General features: G+C 45.4%; 1 protein-coding gene across 3 annotated transcripts in view; it reads left to right on the top strand.

The window, feature by feature from the left end:
• The window catches only part of LOC110508241 (activated CDC42 kinase 1), a 124,410-nt gene that overhangs the window by 66,186 nt on the left and 34,943 nt on the right, over positions 1 to 23,281 (top strand). For all 3 annotated transcript variants that reach the window (XM_036966285.2, XM_036966282.2, XM_036966284.2), the window contains 7 exons: positions 4,375 to 4,445; positions 7,092 to 7,301; positions 13,913 to 14,065; positions 14,689 to 14,972; positions 15,668 to 15,794; positions 15,904 to 16,050; positions 17,909 to 18,003. In XM_036966285.2, the coding sequence (XP_036822180.2) occupies positions 4,375 to 4,445; positions 7,092 to 7,301; positions 13,913 to 14,065; positions 14,689 to 14,972; positions 15,668 to 15,794; positions 15,904 to 16,050; positions 17,909 to 18,003 (1,087 nt within the window). The remainder of the gene's footprint in view (positions 1 to 4,374; positions 4,446 to 7,091; positions 7,302 to 13,912; positions 14,066 to 14,688; positions 14,973 to 15,667; positions 15,795 to 15,903; positions 16,051 to 17,908; positions 18,004 to 23,281) is intronic.

Genomic DNA, 23,281 nt, shown 5'->3' with positions numbered 1-23,281 from the left:
GAGAGAGAGAGAGAAACGGAGAGAGAGAGAGAGAGAAACTGAGAGCTAGCGAGAGACAGAGATGGAGAGAGAGAGAGAGAGATGGAGAGAGAGAGAGAGAGAGAGAGAGAGAGAGATGGAGGGAGGGAGGGAGACCGGGAGAGAGAGAGAGAAACGGAGAGCTAGCGAGAGACAGAGATGGAGAGAGAGAGAGAGAAACGGAGAGCTAGCGAGAGACAGAGATGGAGAGAGAGAGAGAGAGAAACGGAGAGCTAGCGAGAGACAGAGATAGAGAGAGAGAGAGAGAGAGAAACGGAGAGCTAGCGAGAGAGAGAGATGGAGAGAGATCCGGACAGAGTGGGAGTAATAATAGAAAAGCGTACTGTAATTTCTCCAAGCAGATCCCATCTGGTCTGGTCAGCATGTAAAGCAGTGGTATTCAAATGTTTTTAGCGGGAACCCCATTTTTTTCTAGCAGAATTTCTGGGGACCAGAAGTATTTCTCGTGAGCCAACACCAACTCTAATGACACAACCTTAAAATCGGTAAATGTTGACTTTTTAAGTCAAGAAATAACCTTCAATTCATTGCATTTTCATCTCTTATCAAAATGAAAATAAACCAATAAATACATTTACTCAATAACAATTTTATTTTTCAAATGATCTTTCTCAAAAACATTTGTATATCATTTTTTGAGGTGACCCCTCTGCAGTTCTGCCGCGACCCCGTCTTTGAATACCACTCCCCTGAAGCCTGCCGCATGCTTCCTAGTTGAAACAGTTTTCGCAGAATATTATACCCTCGTGTTTTTAACTGCTTTTGTTCATTTGGGTGTTCAGCAGGTTTTTTTTGGGGGGGGGGGGGGGGGCTGTTCTCACACACCAAATGTTTTCTTTGAGGCAAGTCGAAGGTCGGTAGCCAAAGTCTACGCCCCTTCGTTGGTAATTGGTCAACAGTACTACTCCTAGTAGTGGGAACTATGGACGGGATTCTTCAATGAAGTGTTTGTTGTTATTCAACGAGACATGACTAGTTTTCATGCACGTTTTTTTTACTCAAGAAATACTGCACCAAACACCTTAGTTAGATGTAAACTTGTGTGACTAGGAAGAAAGTCAATTTATTACAAACTTTTTGATTTATCTTAGATTAATTCAGACTGTTTTGAGGAAGTTTATACTGGCTGTGTGGTTGCTACAGCATCTGAAGAGGGACAACCATAAAAATTGCTGAATTCTGCTAGGAGCAAACCTGAACCTAGTATACGGGCGCCTTAAGCCAGTCTGACAGGCGTGCGACCTTATGCACATTAGTGGGAGAGAAAAAAAGAAACCCTAGTCTATAGCTCTTATTTTCTCTCCCATTTTTCACGCTCTAAGCCCCCCTCTCAACTCCTCTGTCCCTTTCCCACTCACTCTCTCTCCTCTCTCTCCTCTCTCTCCTTTCTCTCTCTTCCTCGAGCACACTCCTTTTTTCTTTATTTCTCGTGAAACTACTAGCAGCTAACTTTATTTTGGAACATTTTACTCACCATGACTGAGAGATGTGGTTGTCCCACCTCACTATGACTGAGAGATGTGGTTGTCCCACCTCACTATGACTGAGAGATGTGGTTGTCTCACCTCACTATGACTGAGAGATGTGGTTGTCCCACCTCACCATGACTGAGAGATGTGGTTGTCCCACCTCACTATGACTGAGAGATGTGGTTGTCCCACCTCACTATGACTGAGAGATGTGGTTGTCTCACCTCACTATGACTGAGAGATGTGGTTGTCTCACCTCGCTATGACTGAGAGATGTGGTTGTCCCACCTCGCTATGACTGAGAGATGTGGTTGTCCCACCTCGCTATGACTGAGATATGTGGTTGTCCCACCTAGCTATGACTGAGATATGTGGTTGTCCCACCTCACTATGACTGAGAGATGTGGTTGTCTCACCTCGCTATGACTGAGAGATGTGGTTGTCCCACCTCGCTATGACTGAGAGATGTGGTTGTCCCACCTAGCTATGACTGAGAGATGTGGTTGTCCCACCTAGCTATGACTGAGATATGTGGTTGTCCCACCTAGCTATGACTGAGATATGTGGTTGTCCCACCTATCTATGACTGAGATATGTGGTTGTCCCACCTAGCTATCTTAAAAGAGAAACTTTGGGATTTTTTCTACTTCCCCAGAGTCAGATAAACTCGTGGATACCATATTTATGTCTCTGTGCGCCGTCTGAAGTAAGTTGCTAACTAGCGTTAGCGCAATAGCTAACTAGCGTTAGCACAATGAATGAAAGTCTAGGGGTATCTGCTAGCACTTCTAGTCATTGTGCTAATGCTAGTTAGCATTGGCTCGCAAAACTACCTCTAACTTCCTTCATACTGGACACCAAGACATACACATTTTATCCACAAGTTCATCTGACTCTGGGGAAGTAGATAAATGGCATCATTGCTAAAATCCCAAAGTATCCCTTTAAGAAGAGTACACTAACTGTAAGTCACTCTGGATACATGTAAATGAATGAAGCTATGAATATAGCTATGAATGAACCAACTCTCCTCCCAGAGGGCTACCCTACTGGTGGGCAGCAGTACCCTACTGGTGGGCAGCGGTGCCCTACTGGTGGGCAGCAGTACCCTACTGGTGGGCAGCGGTGTCCTACTGGTGGGCAGCAGTACCCTACTGGTGGGCAGCGGTGCCCTACTGGTGGGCAGCGGTGCCCTACTGGTGGGCAGCGGTGCCCTACTGGTGGGCAGCTGTGCCCTACTGGTGGGCAGCGGTGCCCTACTGGTGGGCAGCGGTGCCCTACTGGTGGGCAGCGGTGCCCTACTGGTGGGCAGCGGTGCCCTACTGGTGGGCAGCGGTGCCCTACTGGTGGGCAGCTGTCCCCTACTGGTGGGCAGCGGTGCCCTACTGGTGGGCAGCTGTCCCCTACTGGTGGGCAGCTGTGCCCTACTGGTGGGCAGCAGTGCCCTACTGGTGGGCAGCTGTCCCCTACTGGTGGGCAGCGGTGCCCTACTGGTGGGCAGCGGTGCCCTACTGGTGGGCCACTGTCCCCTACTGGTGGGCAGCTGTGCCCTACTGGTGGGCAGCTGTCCCCTACTGGTTGGCAGCAGTGCCCTACCGGTGGGCAGCAGTGCCCTACTGGTGGGCAGCGGTGCCCTACTGGTGGGCAGCGGTGCCCTACTGGTGGGCAGCTGTCCCCTACTGGTGGGCAGCTGTGCCCTACTGGTGGGCAGCAGTGCCCTACTGGTGGGCAGCAGTGCCCTACTGGTGGGCAGCGGTGCTCTACTGGTGGGCAGCTGTGCCCTACTGGTGGGCAGCTGTGCCCTACTGGTGGGCAGCGGTGCTCTACTGGTGGGCAGCAGTGCCCTACTAGTGGGCAGCTGTCCCCTACTGGTGGGCAGCTGTGCCCTACTGGTGGGCAGCGGTGCCCTACTGGTGGGCAGCGGTGCCCAATTCTCCTCCCAGAGGGCTACCCTTGGTTAGCTGAATCGGATGAGTTGCCAGGACCTCGGTAGCTGATTCAGAGGAGTTGCCAGGACCTTGGTAGCTGAATCGGAGGAGTTGCCAGGTCCTTGATTCGCTGAATCGGAGGAGTTGCCAGGACCTTGGTAGTTGAATCGGAGGAGTTGCCAGGACCTTGGTAGTTGAATCGGAGGAGTTGCCAGGTCCTTGGTAGTTGAATCGGAAGAGTTGCCAGGACCTTGGTAGTTGAATCGGAGGAGTTGCCAGGGCCTTGGTAGTTGAATCGGAGGAGTTGCCAGGTCCTTGGTAGTTGAATCGGAGGAGTTGCCAGGACCTTGGTAGTTGAATCGGAGGAGTTGCCAGGTCCTTGGTAGTTGAATCGGAGGAGTTGCCAGGTCCTTGGTAGTTGAATCGGAGGAGTTGCCAGGTCCTTGGTAGTTGAATCGGAGGAGTTGCCAGGACCTTGGTAGTTGAATCGGAGGAGTTGCCAGGTCCTTGGTAGTTGAATCGGAGGAGTTGCCAGGACCTTGGTAGTTGAATCGGAGGAGTTGCCAGGACCTTGGTAGTTGAATCGGAGGAGTTGCCAGGTCCTTGGTAGTTGAATCGGAAGAGTTGCCAGGACCTTGGTAGTTTAATCGGAGGAGTTGCCAGGACCTTGGTAGTTGAATCGGAGGAGTTGCCAGGACCTTGGTAGTTGAATCGGAGGAGTTGCCAGGTCCTTGGTAGTTGAATCGGAGGAGTTGCCAGGTCCATGGTAGTTCAATCAGAGGAGTTGCCAGGACCTTGGTAGTTGAATCGGATGACTTATCACATGCCTTAGGGTTTCTCATTCTTGGTCTGCATAGTCAGTGACATTCTCTCCCTCTCGTGTGCTCTCTTTGTGTCTGTCTCTCTCTTCTCTCTGTCTCTCGCTGGTGTCGCTGCAGGGCAGAGACGGCTGTGGGAGGCGGTCAAGAGGAGGAAAGCCATGTCCAAGCGCAAGTCCTGGATGAGCAAGGTACAGTACACAAACTCACACATATCCGTACTATGCATACTGATGTATTGGAACCGTTGCATGATTCACTATCTCTTCTAAAATAACTTTTAAAAACTTTAAAATAAAACATTTGGCGTTAACCCGTGTATTTGTTTGAATTACAACTGCACAGGGCCCCCCAAAAAAATGTGGCAGAAATGTAGATTTTTATCTTAAAAATGGAATGGACAAAATTATTCCAAAATTCCCCAGACAGTTAGGTGTACAGTTCATGGTTGTGTGATGGTCTACCGTACAGTTCATGGTTGTGTGATGGTCTACCGTACAGTTCATGGTTGTGTGATGGTCTACCGTACAGTTCATGGTTGGTCTACCGTACAGTTCATGGTTGGTCTACCGTCTTCACTGTTTAATGAACCTCCCATACCTTTATTACCAACTCAGACTCAATACAGAGACCTACACAGACTCATTGATACACACCACAGACTGAAGAACAGACTCATTGATACACACCACAGACTGAAGAGCAGACTCATTGATACACACCACAGACTGAAGAACAGACTCATTGATACACACCACAGACTGAAGAACAGACTCATTGATACACACCACAGACTGAAGAACAGACTCATTGATACACACCACAGGCTGAAGAACAGGGACATTGATACACACCACAGACTGAAGAACAGACTCATTGATACACACCACAGACTGAAGAACAGACTCATTGATACACACCACACCACAGACTGAAGAACAGACTCATTGATACACACCACAGACTGAAGAACAGACTCATTGATACACACCACAGACTGAAGAAGAGGGACATTGATACACACCACACCACAGACTGAAGAACAGACTCATTGATACACACCACAGACTGAAGAAGAGGGACATTGATACACACCACAGGCTGAAGAACAGGGACATTGATACACACCACAGACTGAAGAACAGGGACATTGATACACACCACATCACAGACTGAAGAACAGACTCATTGATACACACCACAGACTGAAGAACAGACTCATTGATACACACCACAGGCTCAAGAACAGCGACATTGATACACACCACAGACTGAAGAACAGACTCATTGATACACACCACAGGCTGAAGAACAGACTCATTGATACACACCACAGGCTGAAGAACAGGGACATTGATACACACCACAGACTGAAGAACAGGGACATTGATACACACCACATCACAGACTGAAGAACAGACTCATTGATACACACCACACCACAGACTGAAGAACAGACTCATTGATACACACCACAGACTGAAGAAGAGGGACATTGATACACACCACACTGCAGAGACATATAACCTGCCTTCACACAGACAACCAACGGTACTGCTATTTTGAATGTACAACTAAGGTCAAAGTCATACAATAGGTTGGTCAAAGTCAAAGGTTTATTTGGTCCACCTATCTAGTATTAGGTCGGAACCCCCTTTGCCTCCAGAACAGCCTGAATTCTTCAGGGCATGGATTCTATAAGGTGTGCCATTCAAACGTTGCTCAGTTGGTATCAAGGGACCTAACATTTGCCAGGAAAACATTCCCCACACCATTACACCACCGCCAACATCCTGTACCGTCGACACCAGGCAGGATGGAGCCATGGACTAATGCTGCTTACACCAAATCCTGACTCTGCCGTCAGCATGAGGCAACAGGAACCGGGATTTTTTCGGACCAGCCAATGTTTCTCCACTCCTCAATTATCCAGTGTCGGTGATGGCATACCCGCTTGAGCATCTTCTTCTTGTTTTTAGCTGATTAGAGTGGAACCCGGTGTGGTTGTCTGCTGCAATATCCAATCTGTGACAAGGACAGATGAGTTGTGCATTCCGAGATGCCGTTCTGGACACCACTGTTGTCCTGCGCCGTTATTTGCCTGTTTGTGGCCCGCCTGTTAGCTTGCACAATTCTTGCTGTTCTCCTTCCACCTCTCATCAACGAGCTGTTTTCACCCACAGGACTGCCGCTGTCTGGATGTTTTTTGTTTGTTTCACCGTTCTCTGTAAACCCTAGACACTGTTGTACGTGAAAATCCCAGGAGGATGTCCGTTTCTGAGCTACTGGAACCGGCGCCCCTGGTCCCTGAGGATCCTACCACACTCAGTCACTTAGGTCACTCTTTCCGCCCATTGTAACGTTCAGTCGAAACAGTAACTGAATGCCTTGATGCCTGTCTGCCTGATTTATATAGCAATCCACGGCCACGTGACTCACTGTCTGTAGGAGCGAACCATTTGCGTGAATGGGGTGATGTACTTCATAAACTGGCCGCTGAGTGTATACAGTGGGGAGAACAAGTATTTGATACACTGCCGATTTTGCAGGTTTTCCTACTTACAAAGCATGTAGAAAGAAGTCTGTAATTTTTATCATAGGTACACTTCAACTCTGAGAGAAAAACAAAAATTCAGAAAATCACATTGTATGATTTTTAAGTAATTAATTTGCATTTTATTTGTATTCTCACAGCTAAGTACTGTTTGTCTATTTCATACAGGTCAGATACCTCCTGCACTACAGCACCCAAAGACAAATTTACATAATGTAGTAAGAGTTTGGTCTTTTCATTCATCTTCTATTAACGACGTCTCTCTTCTCTCGTCTTTCTCCAGGTGTTCAGCGGGAAGCGGACGGACGCTGGGGACTTCCAGCAGGCGGCCCCCACCTCCTCCTTCCGAAAGCTGTCCCCTACGCCGCCCCCCCAGCAGCAGACACTCAGTTGTCTGATCAGTGAAAAGGATCTGGTCCTCTTCCAGAAGCTGGGCGAAGGCTCCTTCGGCGTGGTCAAAAGGGGCGAGTGGTTCATGCCCGCTGGGAAAGTGGTGAGAGGGGGTGGGTTCTGTCTGTGTGTGGGTGTGGCGGGATGGGTTCTGTCTGTGTATGGGGGTGGGGAGGGGGCGTGTGGGTGTGGCGGGATGGGTTCTGTCTGTGTATGGGGGTGGGGAGGGGGTGTGTGGGTGTGGCGGGATGGGTTCCGTCTGTGTATGGGGTGGGGGGGCGTGTGGGTGTGGCGGGATGGGTTCTGTCTGTGTATGGGGGGGGCGGGATGGGTTCTGTCTGTGTATGGGGGGGGGGGGATAGGTTCTGTCTGTGTATGGGGGGGGGGGGGGGGTAGTGTGTATGGGGTGTGGGTGTGGCGGGATGGGTTTTGGTCTAAATCTTACCGTCTAGGTTCCCGTCTAGAAAACAGGGTCCCATCTGGACAACACATCTAATTCAGATGATCAATAATCGTTAACAGGGAAGAGAGAATACCCTCACCTCTCCCCCATTTGTTTTTTTTTACGTCAAATGTTTTAGGACCGTGAGTGAAACAGAGCCCCTGTAGGCCTAATTGGTAAAATGGCTTTTATGTACTCTGCTCCATCGTCTTGGAACACCTTACAAAATACTTTTAAACTGGAAGAACTTGTCCCGATTGGTGTTTTTAAATCACTGATTAAGGATTTTGAGGCTGATTCCCTGACCTGTCAATGTTTTTAATTAGCTGTTTTATACTCTTGTGAATTGAATGGTTTTTACTAGATGACTTGTAGCTTTTCATGTTGTCTGTCTGTAATTGTTTTGTAATGACTTGGTGCTGCCTATCTTGGTCAGGGCGCTCTTGAAAAAGAGATTTTAATCTCAATGAGCCCTTCCTGGTTGAATGAAGGTTAAATAAAATAAATCAATCAATCAATGAGAGGTGTTACTCCGGCCGCACAGGCAGCACTTATTTTTACGCTTCAGTTGTTTCACACATGCTTATGGAACGTTTGTGGTAAAGTTTCACAGTAAAGTGTTAGAATAGATAGAGGAACAGAGGGAGGGGGCTTGCGGTATAGTTTCACAGTAAAGTGTTAGAATAGATAGAGGAACAGAGGGAGGGGGCTTGCGGTGTAGTTTCACAGTAAAGTGTTAGAATAGATAGAGGAACAGAGGGAGGGGGCTTGCGGTGTAGTTTCACAGTAAAGTGTTAGAATAGATAGAGGAACAGAGGGAGGGGGCTTGCGGTGTAGTTTCACAGTAAAGTGTTAGAATAGATAGAGGAACAGAGGGAGGGGGCTTGCGGTGTAGTTTCACAGTAAAGTGTTAGAATAGATAGAGGAACAGAGGGAGGGGGCTTGCGGTATAGTTTCACAGTAAAGTGTTAGAATAGATAGAGGAACAGAGGGAGGGGGCTTGCGGTGTAGTTTCACAGTAAAGTGTTAGAATAGATAGAGGAACAGAGGGAGGGGGCTTGCGGTGTAGTTTCACAGTAAAGTGTTAGAATAGATAGAGGAACAGAGGGAGGGGGCTTGCGGTGTAGTTTCACAGTAAAGTGTTAGAATAGATAGAGGAACAGAGGGAGGGGGCTTGCGGTGTAGTTTCACAGTAAAGTGTTAGAATAGATAGAGGAACAGAGGGAGGGGGTTTGCGGTATAGTTTCACAGTAAAGTGTTAGAATAGATAGAGGAACAGAGGGAGGGGGTTTGCGGTGTAGTTTCACAGTAAAGTGTTAGAATAGATAGAGGAACAGAGGGAGGGGGCTTGCGGTGTAGTTTCACAGTAAAGTGTTAGAATAGATAGAGGAACAGAGGGAGGGGGCTTGCGGTGTAGTTTCACAGTAAAGTGTTAGAATAGATAGAGGAACAGAGGGAGGGGGCTTGCGGTGTAGTTTCACAGTAAAGTGTTAGAATAGATAGAGGAACAGAGGGAGGGGGCTTGCGGTGTAGTTTCACAGTAAAGTGTTAGAATAGATAGAGGAACAGAGGGAGGGGGCTTGCGGTGTAGTTTCACAGTAAAGTGTTAGAATAGATAGAGGAACAGAGGGAGGGGGCTTGCGGTGTAGTTTCACAGTAAAGTGTTAGAATAGATAGAGGAACAGAGGGAGGGGGCTTGCGGTGTAGTTTCACAGTAAAGTGTTAGAATAGATAGAGGAACAGAGGGAGGGGGCTTGCGGTGTAGTTTCACAGTAAAGTGTTAGAATAGATAGAGGAACAGAGGGAGGGGGCTTGCGGTGTAGTTTCACAGTAAAGTGTTAGAATAGATAGAGGAACAGAGGGAGGGGGCTTGCGGTGTAGTTTCACAGTAAAGTGTTAGAATAGATAGAGGAACAGAGGGAGGGGGCTTGCGGTGTAGTTTCACAGTAAAGTGTTAGAATAGATAGAGGAACAGAGGGAGGGGGCTTGCGGTGTAGTTTCACAGTAAAGTGTTAGAATAGATAGAGGAACAGAGGGAGGGGGCTTGCGGTGTAGTTTCACAGTAAAGTGTTAGAATAGATAGAGGAACAGAGGGAGGGGGCTTGCGGTGTAGTTTCACAGTAAAGTGTTAGAATAGATAGAGGAACAGAGGGAGGGGGCTTGCGGTGTAGTTTCACAGTAAAGTGTTAGAATAGATATAGGAACAGAGGGAGGGGGCTTGCGGTGTAGTTTCACAGTAAGGTGTTAGAATAGATAGAGGAACAGAGGGAGGGGGCTTGCGGTGTAGTTTCACAGTAAAGTGTTAGAATAGATAGAGGAACAGAGGGAGGGGGCTTGCGGTGTAGTTTCACAGTAAAGTGTTAGAATAGATAGAGGAACAGAGGGAGGGGGCTTGCGGTGTAGTTTCACAGTAAAGTGTTAGAATAGATAGAGGAACAGAGGGAGGGGGCTTGCGGTGTAGTTTCACAGTAAAGTGTTAGAATAGATAGAGGAACAGAGGGAGGGGGCTTGCGGTGTAGTTTCACAGTAAAGTGTTAGAATAGATAGAGGAACAGAGGGAGGGGGCTTGCGGTGTAGTTTCACAGTAAAGTGTTAGAATAGATAGAGGAACAGAGGGAGGGGGCTTGCGGTGTAGTTTCACAGTAAAGTGTTAGAATAGATAGAGGAACAGAGGGAGGGGGCTTGCGGTGTAGTTTCACAGTAAAGTGTTAGAATAGATAGAGGAACAGAGGGAGGGGGCTTGCGGTGTAGTTTCACAGTAAAGTGTTAGAATAGATAGAGGAACAGAGGGAGGGGGCTTGCGGTGTAGTTTCACAGTAAAGTGTTAGAATAGATAGAGGAACAGAGGGAGGGGGCTTGCGGTGTAGTTTCACAGTAAAGTGTTAGAATAGATAGAGGAACAGAGGGAGGGGGCTTGCGGTGTAGTTTCACAGTAAAGTGTTAGAATAGATAGAGGAACAGAGGGAGGGGGCTTGCGGTGTAGTTTCACAGTAAAGTGTTAGAATAGATAGAGGAACAGAGGGAGGGGGCTTGCGGTGTAGTTTCACAGTAAAGTGTTAGAATAGATAGAGGAACAGAGGGAGGGGGCTTGCGGTGTAGTTTCACAGTAAAGTGTTAGAATAGATATAGGAACAGAGGGAGGGGGCTTGCGGTGTAGTTTCACAGTAAAGTGTTAGAATAGATAGAGGAACAGAGGGAGGGGGCTTGCGGTGTAGTTTCACAGTAAAGTGTTAGAATAGATAGAGGAACAGAGGGAGGGGGCTTGCGGTGTAGTTTCACAGTAAAGTGTTAGAATAGATAGAGGAACAGAGGGAGGGGGCTTGCGGTGTAGTTTCACAGTAAGGTGTCAGAATAGAAAGAGGAACAGACAGAGGACGAGGGAGTTCCTTGTGATCACATGGGGAACAGTATCAGTGGCTTCAAAGTTCAAGCCATGACAACATGGAAAAATGACCAAAAGCACTCTCTCTCCAACATCTGTTTTGGTCAAACCATTGACCACTAGCCCCTATAGACTTGAACTCGAGGAAGTGATGGAGAAAGAGAGAATCTTGTCCAAACACTCTCCAGAAGTGACCGAGTGACCACACACACACACACACACACACAAAGACACAGTACACACATACAGTGACCCCAACATGGCCAGATGGGACCAAAGGAATAGTTTACAGAACATGTGACACAAGGTTTACAGAGCCCATAAAACAGGGCTGTTCAAGTATTACCCTATGACACGGATGGGTAACTCAGTCCTCGGACCCCAGCCTCCGCCTCAGCCCCCAGCCCCAGATAACACACCTCACTCCAATAATCAACTAATCATGATCTTCAGTTTAGAATGCAATTAGTTGAATCGCCTGTGTTCGCTAGGGAAAGGGGGAAAGTGTGACACCACTCTGGACTGGAGTTGACCATCCTGGCCCTACGAGGTCTGGGGTTGCCCATCCTGTCCCTACGAGGTCTGGAGTTGCCCATCCTGGCCCTACGAGGTCTGGGGTTGCCCATCCTGGCCCTACGAGGTCTGGAGTTGCCCATCCTGGCCCTACTAGGTCTGGAGTTGCCCATCCTGGCCCTACGAGGTCTGGAGTTGCCCATCCTGGCCCTACGAGGTCTGGAGTTACCCATCCTGGCCCTACGAGGTCTGGGGTTGCCCACCCTGGCCCTATCTAGTGTCGTCTCAGGTCTAAATCAGTCCTTGAATAGAGGGGAATAATGGAAAAAAACACTGTGGAACTGTCTTCAATGTCCAGAGTTGAGTTTGAGGGCCACAGAATATCTAGTCCAGTGTCTGAGCACAAAACATCTAGTTCAGTTGTTCAGGAAGCTCAATCATCAAATCAAAATCAAATGTATTTATATAGCCCTTCTTCCATCAGCTGATATCTCAAAGTGCTGTACAGAAACCCAGCCTAAATCCCCAAACAGCAAGCAATTCAGGTGTAGAAGCACGGTGGCTAGGGAAAGCTCCCTAGAAAGGCCAAAACCTAGAAAGAAACCTAGAGAGGAACCAGGCTATGAGGGGTGGCCAGTCCTCTTCTGGCTGTGCCGGGTGGAGATTATAACAGAACATGGCCAAGATGTTCAAATGTTCATAAATGACCAGCATGGTCAAAAATAATAATCACAGTAGTTGTCGAGGGTGCAACAAGTCAGCACCTCAGGAGTAAATGTCAGTTGGCTTTTCATAGCCGATCATTAAGCGTATCTCTACCGCTCCTGCTGTCTCTAGAGATCTGAAAACAGCAGGTCTGGGACAGGTAGCACAACCAGGTGGACTGGAGACAGCAAGGAGTCATCATGCCAGGTAGTCCTGAGGCATGGTCCTAGGGCTCAGGTCCTCTGAGAGAGAGAAAGCGAGAATTAGAGAGATATACTCCAGATATAACAGACTGACCCTAGCACCCCGACACATAAACTACTGCAGCATAAATACTGGAGGCTGAGACAGGAGGGGTCAGGAGACACTGTGGCCCCATCCGATGATACCCCCAGACAGGGCCAAACAGGCAGGATATAACCCCACCCACTTTGCCAAAGAACAGCCCCCACACCACTAGAGGGATATCTTCAACCACCAACTTACCATCCTGAGACAAGGCAGAGTATAGCCCACAAAGATCTCCACCACGGCACAACCCAAGGGGTGCGCCAACCCAGACAGGAAGATCACGTCAGTGACTCAACCCACTCAAGTGACGCACCCCTCCTAGGGACGGCATGGAAGAGCACAAATAAGCCAGAGAATCCCAGTGGAGAGAGGGGAACCAGCCAGGCAGAGACAGCAAGGGCGGTTCGTTGATCCAGAGCCTTTCCGTTCACTTTCACACTCCTGGGCCATACTACACTCAATCATATGACCCACTGAAGAGATGAGTCTTCAGTAAAGACTTAAAGGTTGAGACCGAGTCTGCGTCTCTCACATGGGTAGGCAGACCATTCCATAAAAATGGAGCTCTATAGGAGAAAGCCCTGCCTCCAGCTGTTTGCTGGACAATTAGGAGGCCTGCATCTTGTGACCGTAGCGTACGTGTAGGTATGTACGGCAGGACCAAATCGGAAAGATAGGTAGGAGCAAGCCCATGTAATGCTTTCTAGGTTAGCAGTGAAACCTTGAAATCAGCCCTTGCCTTAACAGGAAGACAGTGTAGGGAGGCTAGCACTGGAGTAATATGATCACATTTTTTGGTTCTAGTCAGGATTCTAGCAGCCATATTTAGCACTAACTGAAGTTTATTTAGTGCTTTATCCGGGTGTATTCACTAGGAACCAAACAGCACCAAATCTGGGGTGTACTCCCTAGGAACCAAACAGAACCAATCTGGGGTGTACTTCCTAGGAACCAAACCGAACCAATCTGGGGTGTACTCATAAGGAACCAAACAGAACCAATCTTGTGTGTACTCATAAGGAACCAAACAGAACCAATCTTGGGTGTACTCAGAAGGAACCAAACAGAACAAATCTTGGGTGTACTCACAAGGAACCAAACAGAACCAATCTGGGGTGTGTTCACTAGGAACCAAATGGAAGCTAACAGAACCAAACGGAAGCTAACAGAACCAAACGGAAGCTAACAGAAGCTAACTGGTTGGATGAATACACCCCCGGTGTTCTATTGTCTCCTAGTTTTAGATTGTTCCAAGGCCACCACACTGTTAGTAAGCACAACTGTAGTCACTCAAAATAAACATTTTGCTAGCTAATCATCAATCATTTTCACTATGGATTTAGCATTACGCTAACCCCCCCTACCCCCTTCTCTTCTCCAGTTGGAGGTAGCAGTAAAGTGTTTAAAGACAGACGTTCTGAGTCAGCCGGACGCTCTGGACGACTTCATCTGCGAGGTGAACGCCATGCACTCCCTGGATCACCAGAACCTCATCAGGCTGTACGGGGTGGTACTCACACGCCCCATGAAGATGGTACGGACACACACATCATGGCAACAGGAGGCTGCTGAGGGGAGGACGGCTCATAATAATGGCTGGAACGGCGCTAATGGAATGACATCAAAAACATGGAAACCCTTTGTTTGATGTATTTGATACCATTCTACGTATTCAGCTCCAGCCATTACAACGAGCCCATCCTCCCCAATTAAGGTGCCACCAACCTCCTGTGGTACATACATGCACACACACACGCACACCGGACACACATAAACACACGCACACATTGGACACACATAAACACACACACACCGGACACACATACCGGACACACACCGGACACACATAAACACACACACACCGGACACACATACCGGACACACACACTGGACACACATAAACACACACACACACTGGACACACATACCAGACTATCATAAACACACACACCAGACACACATAAACACAGAGAGCTAAGTAAACACACTGCTCAGACTGCTTCCTGTCCCCATTTAAATCATGTCAGCGTCAGAAATGTCAAGGCCGGCAGGAGGAGAGGAGTGATTGATTGAGACAGAGGACTAAAATGAAGGCTGACCTTTCCTCCTTGTTCTATTCATCTGTGTCATATCCCCCCCCCCCCGCCCCCCCCCCAGGTGACTGAACTAGCCCCGCTGGGCTCCCTGCTGGACCATCTGCGCTGCGTTCCGACGCAGGGCCCCGTCCTCATCCACACACTGTGCCAGTACGCCGTGCAGGTGGCGTGCGGCATGGCCTACCTGGAGCACCGACGCTTCATCCACCGCGACCTGGCCGCCCGCAACATCCTGCTGGCGTCGACCGAGACGGTGAAGATCGGCGACTTCGGCCTGATGCGAGCGCTACCCAACAACCACGAGCACTACGTGATGCAGGAGCACCGCAAGGTGCCGTTCGCCTGGTGAGAGGGGGCGACAGGGGGGGGTTGTGTTTCCGTGTGTCGTCGTGGTCAGGGGCCACATTCAGTAAGCAGACGTCTGACGTTGCAGATAGAAATGTCATGAATAGATCAGACATGATCTTGTAATTGTACATCTGATCTGTTTATTCTACGTGTCTAAAGGCATGTTTGTTGAACATGTTTGTATCTGAATATTCCACAACATTGTGCCCCTGACGTGGCCGTAGTGTTTTTTTTTTCCTCTGTTCTCATCACCTTTTTGATCCAGTTGTCTAACGTGTGTGTGTCCGTACATTTGCTCTATGTGAATTTGCTGTGTGTGTGTGTGTGTGTCCGTACATTGCTGTGTGTGAATTTGCTGTGTGGGTGTGTGTGTGTGTGTGTGTGTGTGTGTGTGTGTGTGTGTGTGTTTGTCCGTACATTGCTGTGTGTGAATTTGCTGTGTGTGTGTGTGTGTGTCCGTACATTGCTGTGTGTGAATTTGCTGTGTGGGTGTGTGTGTGTGTGTGTGTGTGTGTGTGTGTGTCCGTACATTTGCTGTGTGTGTGTGTGTGTGTGTGTGTGTGTGTGTGTGTGTGTGTGTGTGTGTGTGTGTGTGTGTGTGTGTTCGTACATTTGCTGTGTGTGTGTGTGTGTGGGTGTCCCCGTACATTAGCTGTGTGTGAATTAGCTGTGTGTGTGTGTTCTCCCTCCAGGTGTGCCCCTGAGAGCCTGAAGACACGGACGTTCTCCCACGCTACAGACACCTGGATGTTCGGGGTGACGCTGTGGGAGATGTGTACCCACGGACAGGAGCCCTGGCTGGGTCTCAACGGCAGCCAGGTACACACACACACACACACACAGCAGACGTGTGAAAAAAGTATTTGTCCCTTTTGTACATCACGATTTCATTCTAGGTTTAATTTCAGTATTTCAATCTGTGTTTCAGATCTTACACAAGATAGACAAGGAGGGTGAGCGTCTGCCCAAGCCAGAGGACTGTCCCCAGGACCTCTACAACGTCATGCTGCACTGCTGGGCCCAGAAACCTGAAGACAGGCCCACTTTCCTCGCCCTCAGGGAGTTCCTGCTCGAGGTACACACACACAAGAATAGTAAACGAACAAAAAGTTGACCAACTGGGGACATTTTATAGGGGGGGTTGGATGTGTGTGTGTGGGGGGTGGGGGGTGGATGTGCGTGTGGGGGTTGGATGTGTGTGTAGAGGGGTGGGGGGAGTGGATGTGTGTGTAGAGGGGTGGGGGGAGTGGATGTGTGTGTAGAGTGGTGGGGGAGGGGGTTGGATGTGTGTGTGTAGAGGGATGGGGGTTGAATGGGTGTTTAGAGTGGTGGGGGGAGGGGGTTGGATGTGTGTGTGTGTGTGTAGAGGGATGGGGAGGGGATTGGATGGGTGTTTAGAGTGGTGGGGGGAGGGAGTTGGATGTGTGTTTAGAGTGGTGGGGGGAGGGGGTGGATGTGTGTGTAGAGTGGTGGGGGGAGGGGGTTGGATGGGGGTTTAGAGTGGTGGGGGGAGGGGGTTGGATGTGTGTGTGTGTAGAGGGGTGGGGAGGGGGTTGGATGGGTGTTTAGAGTGGTGGGGGGAGGGGGTGGATGTGTGTGTAGAGTGGTGGGGGGAGGGGGTTGGATGGGTGTTTAGAGTGGTGGGGGGAGGGGGTTGGATGTGTGTGTGTAGAGGGGTAGGGAGGGGGTTGGATGGGTGTTTAGAGTGGTGTGGGGAGGGGGTTGGATGTGTGTGTGTGTAGAGGGGTGGGGAGGGGTTTGGATGGGTGTTTAGAGTGGTGGGGGGAGGGGGTTGGATGTGTGTGTGTAGAGGGGTAGGGAGGGGGTTGGATGGGTGTTTAGAGTGGTGAGGGGAGGGGGTTGGATGTGTGTGTGTGTAGAGGGGTGGGGAGGGAGTTGGATGGGTGTTTAGAGTGGTGTGGGGAGGGGGTTGGATGTGTGTGTGTAGAGGGATGGGGGTTGGATGTGTGTGTGTAGAGGGATGGGGGTTGGATGGGTGTTTAGAGTGGTGGGGGAGGGGGTTGGATGTGTGTGTAGAGGGGTGGGGGGAGGGGGGGGCGGATGTGTGTGTAGAGTGGTGGGGGGAGTCGGGTGGATGTGTGTTTACATTAGTATTTGCATTACGTGTGTGTTTGTATTTAAATGTCTGAGTATATTTTGAACGTGTACCTTCAAGGTTGTATACAAGACCTTCATGAGCGACAATTGTATATTCTGACGTCAAGTTTAGTGGATCAATTTGCTTACAACCTGAGATGTCAGTTCTAAATACTTAACTTGTGTACACAATTTGTGTAAAATGTCATATCATTTGAAATATTTACTTGCATTATTGAATGACAAGATGAAGTCTTGACTGTGGGAGCTCTTAATATGTTACCTGGACCTCTAGCGCCACCTAGTGAATCTACTACGGTACTGTATGGGCCAGGGGCACAGTGAATGGGTCAGGGGCACACTGTATGGGCCAGGGGCACAGTGAATGGGTCAGGGGCACACTGTATGGGCCAGGGGCACAGTGAATGGGCCAGGGGCACAGTGAATGGGCCAGGGGCACAGTGAATGGGTTAGGGGCACACTGTATGGGCCAGGGGCACACTGTATGGGCCAGGGGCACAGTGAATGGGTCAGGGGCACATTGTATGGGCCAGGGGCACAGTGAATGGGCCAGGGGCACAGTGAATGGGCCAGGGGCACAGTGAATGGGTCAGGAGCACACTGTATGGGTCATGGGGCACATTATGGCATCACCAACTGAGGAATCCTAACTTGATGTGTACTTAACTGAGATTTGTGGAGGAAGAACTCACACTCTGATTTCATATTTAGGTTTTGGGCCCAAGTGACTATGTTGGGGTGCCTGGTGTGTGTTTTAAGGTAATCACACTTGGTTTTTATGTGTGTGTGTGTGTGTGTGTGTGTCTCCGTTCCAGACCATGCCAACAGACATGTGTGCCCTGCAGGACTTTGATGAGGCTGACAAGCTTCAGATTCAGGTTGACGACATCATCACCATCATCGAGGGCAGGTGTGTGTGATCAACTAATGAACTGTAAATCAATATTCTGTCAGCATTGGGTTTTCTATGTATGTTTTGTGTCTGTCAGAGTGTATCTGTGTGCATGGGTATATGTGTGTGTGTGTGTGTGTGCTATGCATTTGCATCGGCACCTACCTGTGTATGTGTGTGTACCTGTCTGTGTGTGTTATGTCTTTATATACCTGTATGGGTTGTCTTTATATACAGTTGAAGTCGGAAGTTTACATACACCTTAGCCAACTACATTTAAACTCAGTTTTTCACAATTCCTGACATTTAATCCTAGTAAAAAGTCCCTGTCTTAGGTCAGTTAGGATCACCACTTTAATTTAAGAATGTTTCAGTTTTTATTTCTTTCATCACATTCCCAGTGGGTCAGAAGTTTACATACACTGAATTCATATTTGTAGCATTGCCTTTAAATTGTTTAACTTGGGTCAAACGTTTCTGGTAGCCTTCCACAAGCTTCCCACAATAAGTTGGGTGAATCTTGGCCCATACCTCCTGACAGAGCTGGTGTAACTGAGTCAGGTTTGTAGGCCTCCTTGCTTGCACAAGTTTTTTCAGTTCTACCCACACATTTTCCATAGGATTGAGGTCAGGGCTTTGTGATGGCCACTCCAATACCTTGACTTGAATGTCCTTAAGCCATTTTGCCACAACTTTGGAAGTATGCTTGGGGTCATTGTCCATTTGGAAGACCCATTTGCGACGAAGCCTTAACTTCCTGACTGATGTCTTTAGACGTTGCTTCAATATATCCATATAATTTTCCTACCTCCTGATGCCTTCTATTTTGTGAAGTGCACCAGTCCCTCCTGCAGCAAAGCACCCCCACAACATGATGCTGCCATCCCCGTGCTTCACGGTTGGGATGGTGTTCTCCGGCTTGCAAGCCTCCCCCTTTTTCCTGCAAACAATAACGATGGTCATTATGGCCAAACAGTTCTATTTTTGTTTCATCAGACCAGAGGACATTTTTCCAACAAGTAAAATATTTTTTATGGCGGTTTTGAGGCAGTGGCTTCTTCCTTGCTGCGCGGCCTATCAGGTTATGTCGATATAGGACCCGTTTTACTGTGCATATAGATACTTATGTACCTGTTTCCTCCAGCATCTTCACAAGGTCCTTTGCTGTTGTTCTGGGATTGAGTTGCACTTTTCGCACCAAAGTACGTTTATCTGTAGGAGACAGAACGCGTCTCCTTCCTGAGCAGTATCATGGCTGCGTGGTCCCACAGTGTTTATACTTGCATACTATTGTTTGTACAAATGAATGTGCTACCTTCAGGTGTTTAGAAATTGCTCCCAAGGATGAACCCGACTTGTGGAGGTCCCCCCCAAAAAATTCTTAGGTCTTGGCTGATTTCTTTAGATTTTCCCATTATTTCAAGCAAAGATGCACTGAGTTTGAAGGTATGCCTTTACATACATCCACAGGTATACCTCCAATTTACTCAAATTATGTAAATTAGCCTAACAGAAGCTTCTAAAGCCATGACATCCTTTTCTGGAATTTTCCAATTTGTATAAAGGCACAGTCAACTTAGTGTATGTAAACTTCTGACCTACTGGAATTGTGATACAGTGAATTCTAAGTGAAGTGTCTGTAAACAATTGTTGGAAAAATTACTTGTCATGCACAAAGTAGATGTCCTAACCAACTTGACAAAACAATAGTTGGTTTTAATGACTCCAACCTAAGTGTATGTAAACGTCTGACTTCAACTGTACCTGTATGTGTTATGTGTTTATATACCTGTATGTGTTATGTGTTTATATACCTGTATGTGTTTATATACCTGTATGTGTTATGTGTTTATATACCTGTATGTGTTTATATACCTGTATGTGTTTATATACCTGTATGTGTTATGTGTTTATATACCTGTATGTGTTATGTGTTTATATACCTGTATGTGTTTATATACCTTTATGTGTTATGTGTTTACATACCTGTATGTGTTATGTCTTTATATACCTGTATGTGTTATGTGTTTACATAGCTGTATGTGTTTATATACCTGTATGTGTTATGTGTTTATATACCTGTATGTGTTTATATACCTGTATGTGTTATGTGTTTATATACCTGTATGTGTTTATATACCTGTATGTGTTATGTGTTTATATACCTGTATGTGTTATGTGTTTATATACCTGTATGTGTTATGTGTTTATATACCTGTATGTGTTATGTCTTTATATACCTGTATGTGTTATGTGTTTATATAGCTGTATGTGTTTATATACCTGTATGTGTTATGTGTTTATATACCTGTATGTGTTTATATACCTGTATGTGTTATGTGTTTATATACCTGTATGTGTTATGTGTTTATATACCTGTATGTGTTATGTGTTTATATACCTGTATGTGTTATGTGTTTATATACCTGTATGTGTTTATATACCTGTATGTGTTTATATACCTGTATGTGTTATGTGTTTATATACCTGTATGTGTTATGTGTTTATATACCTGTATGTGTTATGTGTTTATATACCTGTATGTGTTATGTGTTTATATACCTGTATGTGTTTATATACCTTTATGTGTTATGTGTTTATATACCAGTATGTGTTATGTCTTTATATACCTTTATGTGTTATGTCTTTATATACCTGTATGTGTTTATATACCTGTATGTGTTTATATACCTGTATGTGTTATGTGTTTATATACCTGTATGTGTTATGTGTTTATATACCTGTATGTGTTATGTGTTTATATACCTGTATGTGTTAAGTCTTTATATACCTGTATGTGTTTATATACCTGTATGTGTTATGTGTTTATATACCTGTATGTGTTATGTGTTTATATACCTGTATGTGTTATGTGTTTATATACCTGTATGTGTTTATATACCTGTATGTGTTATGTGTTTATATACCTGTATGTGTTATGTGTTTATATACCTGTATGTGTTATGTGTTTATATACCTGTATGTGTTTATATACCTGTATGTGTTATGTGTTTATATACCTGTATGTGTTATGTGTTTATATACCTGTATGTGTTTATATACCTGTATGTGTTATGTGTTTATATACCTGTATGTGTTATGTGTTTATATACCTGTATGTGTTATGTGTTTATATACCTGTATGTGTTATGTGTTTATATACCTGTATGTGTTTATATACCTGTATGTGTTATGTGTTTATATACCTGTATGTGTTATGTGTTTATATACCTGTATGTGTTTATATACCTGTATGTGTTATGTGTTTATATACCTGTATGTGTTATGTGTTTATATACCTGTATGTGTTATGTGTTAATATACCTGTATGTGTTTATATACCTTTATGTGTTATGTGTTTACATACCAGTATGTGTTATGTCTTTATATACCTGTATGTGTTATGTCTTTATATACCTGTATGTGTTATGTGTTTATATACCTGTATGTGTTATGTGTTTATATACCTGTATGTGTTTATATACCTGTATGTGTTATGTGTTTATATACCTGGATGTGTTATGTGTTTATATACCTGTATGTGTTATGTGTTTATATACCTGTATGTGTTATGTGTTTATATACCTGTATGTGTTATGTCTTTATATACCTGTATGTGTTTATATACCTGTATGTGTTTATATACCTGTATGTGTTATGTCTTTATATACCTGTATGTGTTAGGTCTTTATATACCTGTATGTGTTATGTGTTTATATACCTGTATGTGTTTATATACCTGTATGTGTTATGTCTTTATATACCTGTATGTGTTATGTGTTTATATACCTGTATGTGTTATGTGTTTATATACCTGTATGTGTTATGTGTTTATATACCTGTATGTGTTATGTCTTTATATACCTGTATGTGTTTATATACCTGTATGTGTTTATATACCTGTATGTGTTATGTCTTTATATACCTGTATGTGTTATGTCTTTATATACCTGTATGTGTTTATATACCTGTATGTGTTTATATACCTGTATGTGTTATGTCTTTATATACCTGTATGTGTTTATATACCTGTATGTGTTTATATACCTGTATGTGTTTATATACCTGTATGTGTTATGTGTTTATATACCTGTATGTGTTATGTGTTTATATACCTGTATGTGTTATGTGTTTATATACCTGTATGTGTTATGTGTTTATATACCTGTATGTGTTATGTCTTTATATACCTGTATGTGTTTATATACCTGTATGTGTTATGTGTTTATATACCTGTATGTGTTATGTGTTTATATACCTGTATGTGTTATGTGTTTCCTGTATGTGTTTATATACCTGTATGTGTTATGTGTTTATATACCTGTATGTGTTATGTGTTTATATACCTGTATGTGTTATGTGTTTATATACCTGTATGTGTTATGTCTTTATATACCTGTATGTGTTATGTCTTTATATACATGTATGTGTTTATATACCTGTATGTGTTATGTGTTTATATACCTGTATGTGTTTATATACCTGTATGTGTTATGTGTTTATATACCTGTATGTGTTATGTGTTTATATACCTGTATGGGTTATGTGTTTATATACCTGTATGTGTTATGTCTTTATATACCTGTATGTGTTATGTCTTTATATACATGTATGTGTTTATATACCTGTATGTGTTATGTGTTTATATACCTGTATGTGTTTATATACCTGTATGTGTTATGTGTTTATATACCTGTATGTGTTATGTGTTTATATACCTGTATGGGTTATGTGTTTATATACCTGTATGTGTTATGTGTTTATATACCTGTATGTGTTTATATACCTGTATGTGTTATGTGTTTATATACCTGTATGTGTTATGTGTTTATATACCTGTATGTGTTATGTCTTTATATACATGTATGTGTTGTGTCTTTATATACCTGTATGTGTTTATATACCTTTATGTGTTATGTGTTTATATACCTGTATGTGTTATGTGTTTATATACCTGTATGGGTTATGTGTTTATATACCTGTATGTGTTATGTGTTTATATACCTGTATGTGTTTATATACCTGTATGTGTTATGTGTTTATATACCTGTATGTGTTATGTGTTTCCTGTATGTGTTTATATACCTGTATGTGTTATGTGTTTATATACCTGTATGTGTTATGTCTTTATATACCTGTATGTGTTATGTGTTTATATACCTGTATGTGTTATGTCTTTATATACCTGTATGTGTTATGTGTTTATATACCTGTATGTGTTATGTGTTTATATACCTGTATGTGTTTATATACCTGTATGTGTTTATATACCTGTATGTGTTATGTGTTTATATAC

This window comes from Oncorhynchus mykiss, chromosome 28 (assembly GCF_057628025.1).
Source record: "Oncorhynchus mykiss isolate SJ-2025 chromosome 28, ASM5762802v1, whole genome shotgun sequence".
Classification (NCBI taxonomy): domain Eukaryota; kingdom Metazoa; phylum Chordata; class Actinopteri; order Salmoniformes; family Salmonidae; genus Oncorhynchus; species Oncorhynchus mykiss.
This window is presented reverse-complemented; position numbering and strand designations above follow the sequence as displayed.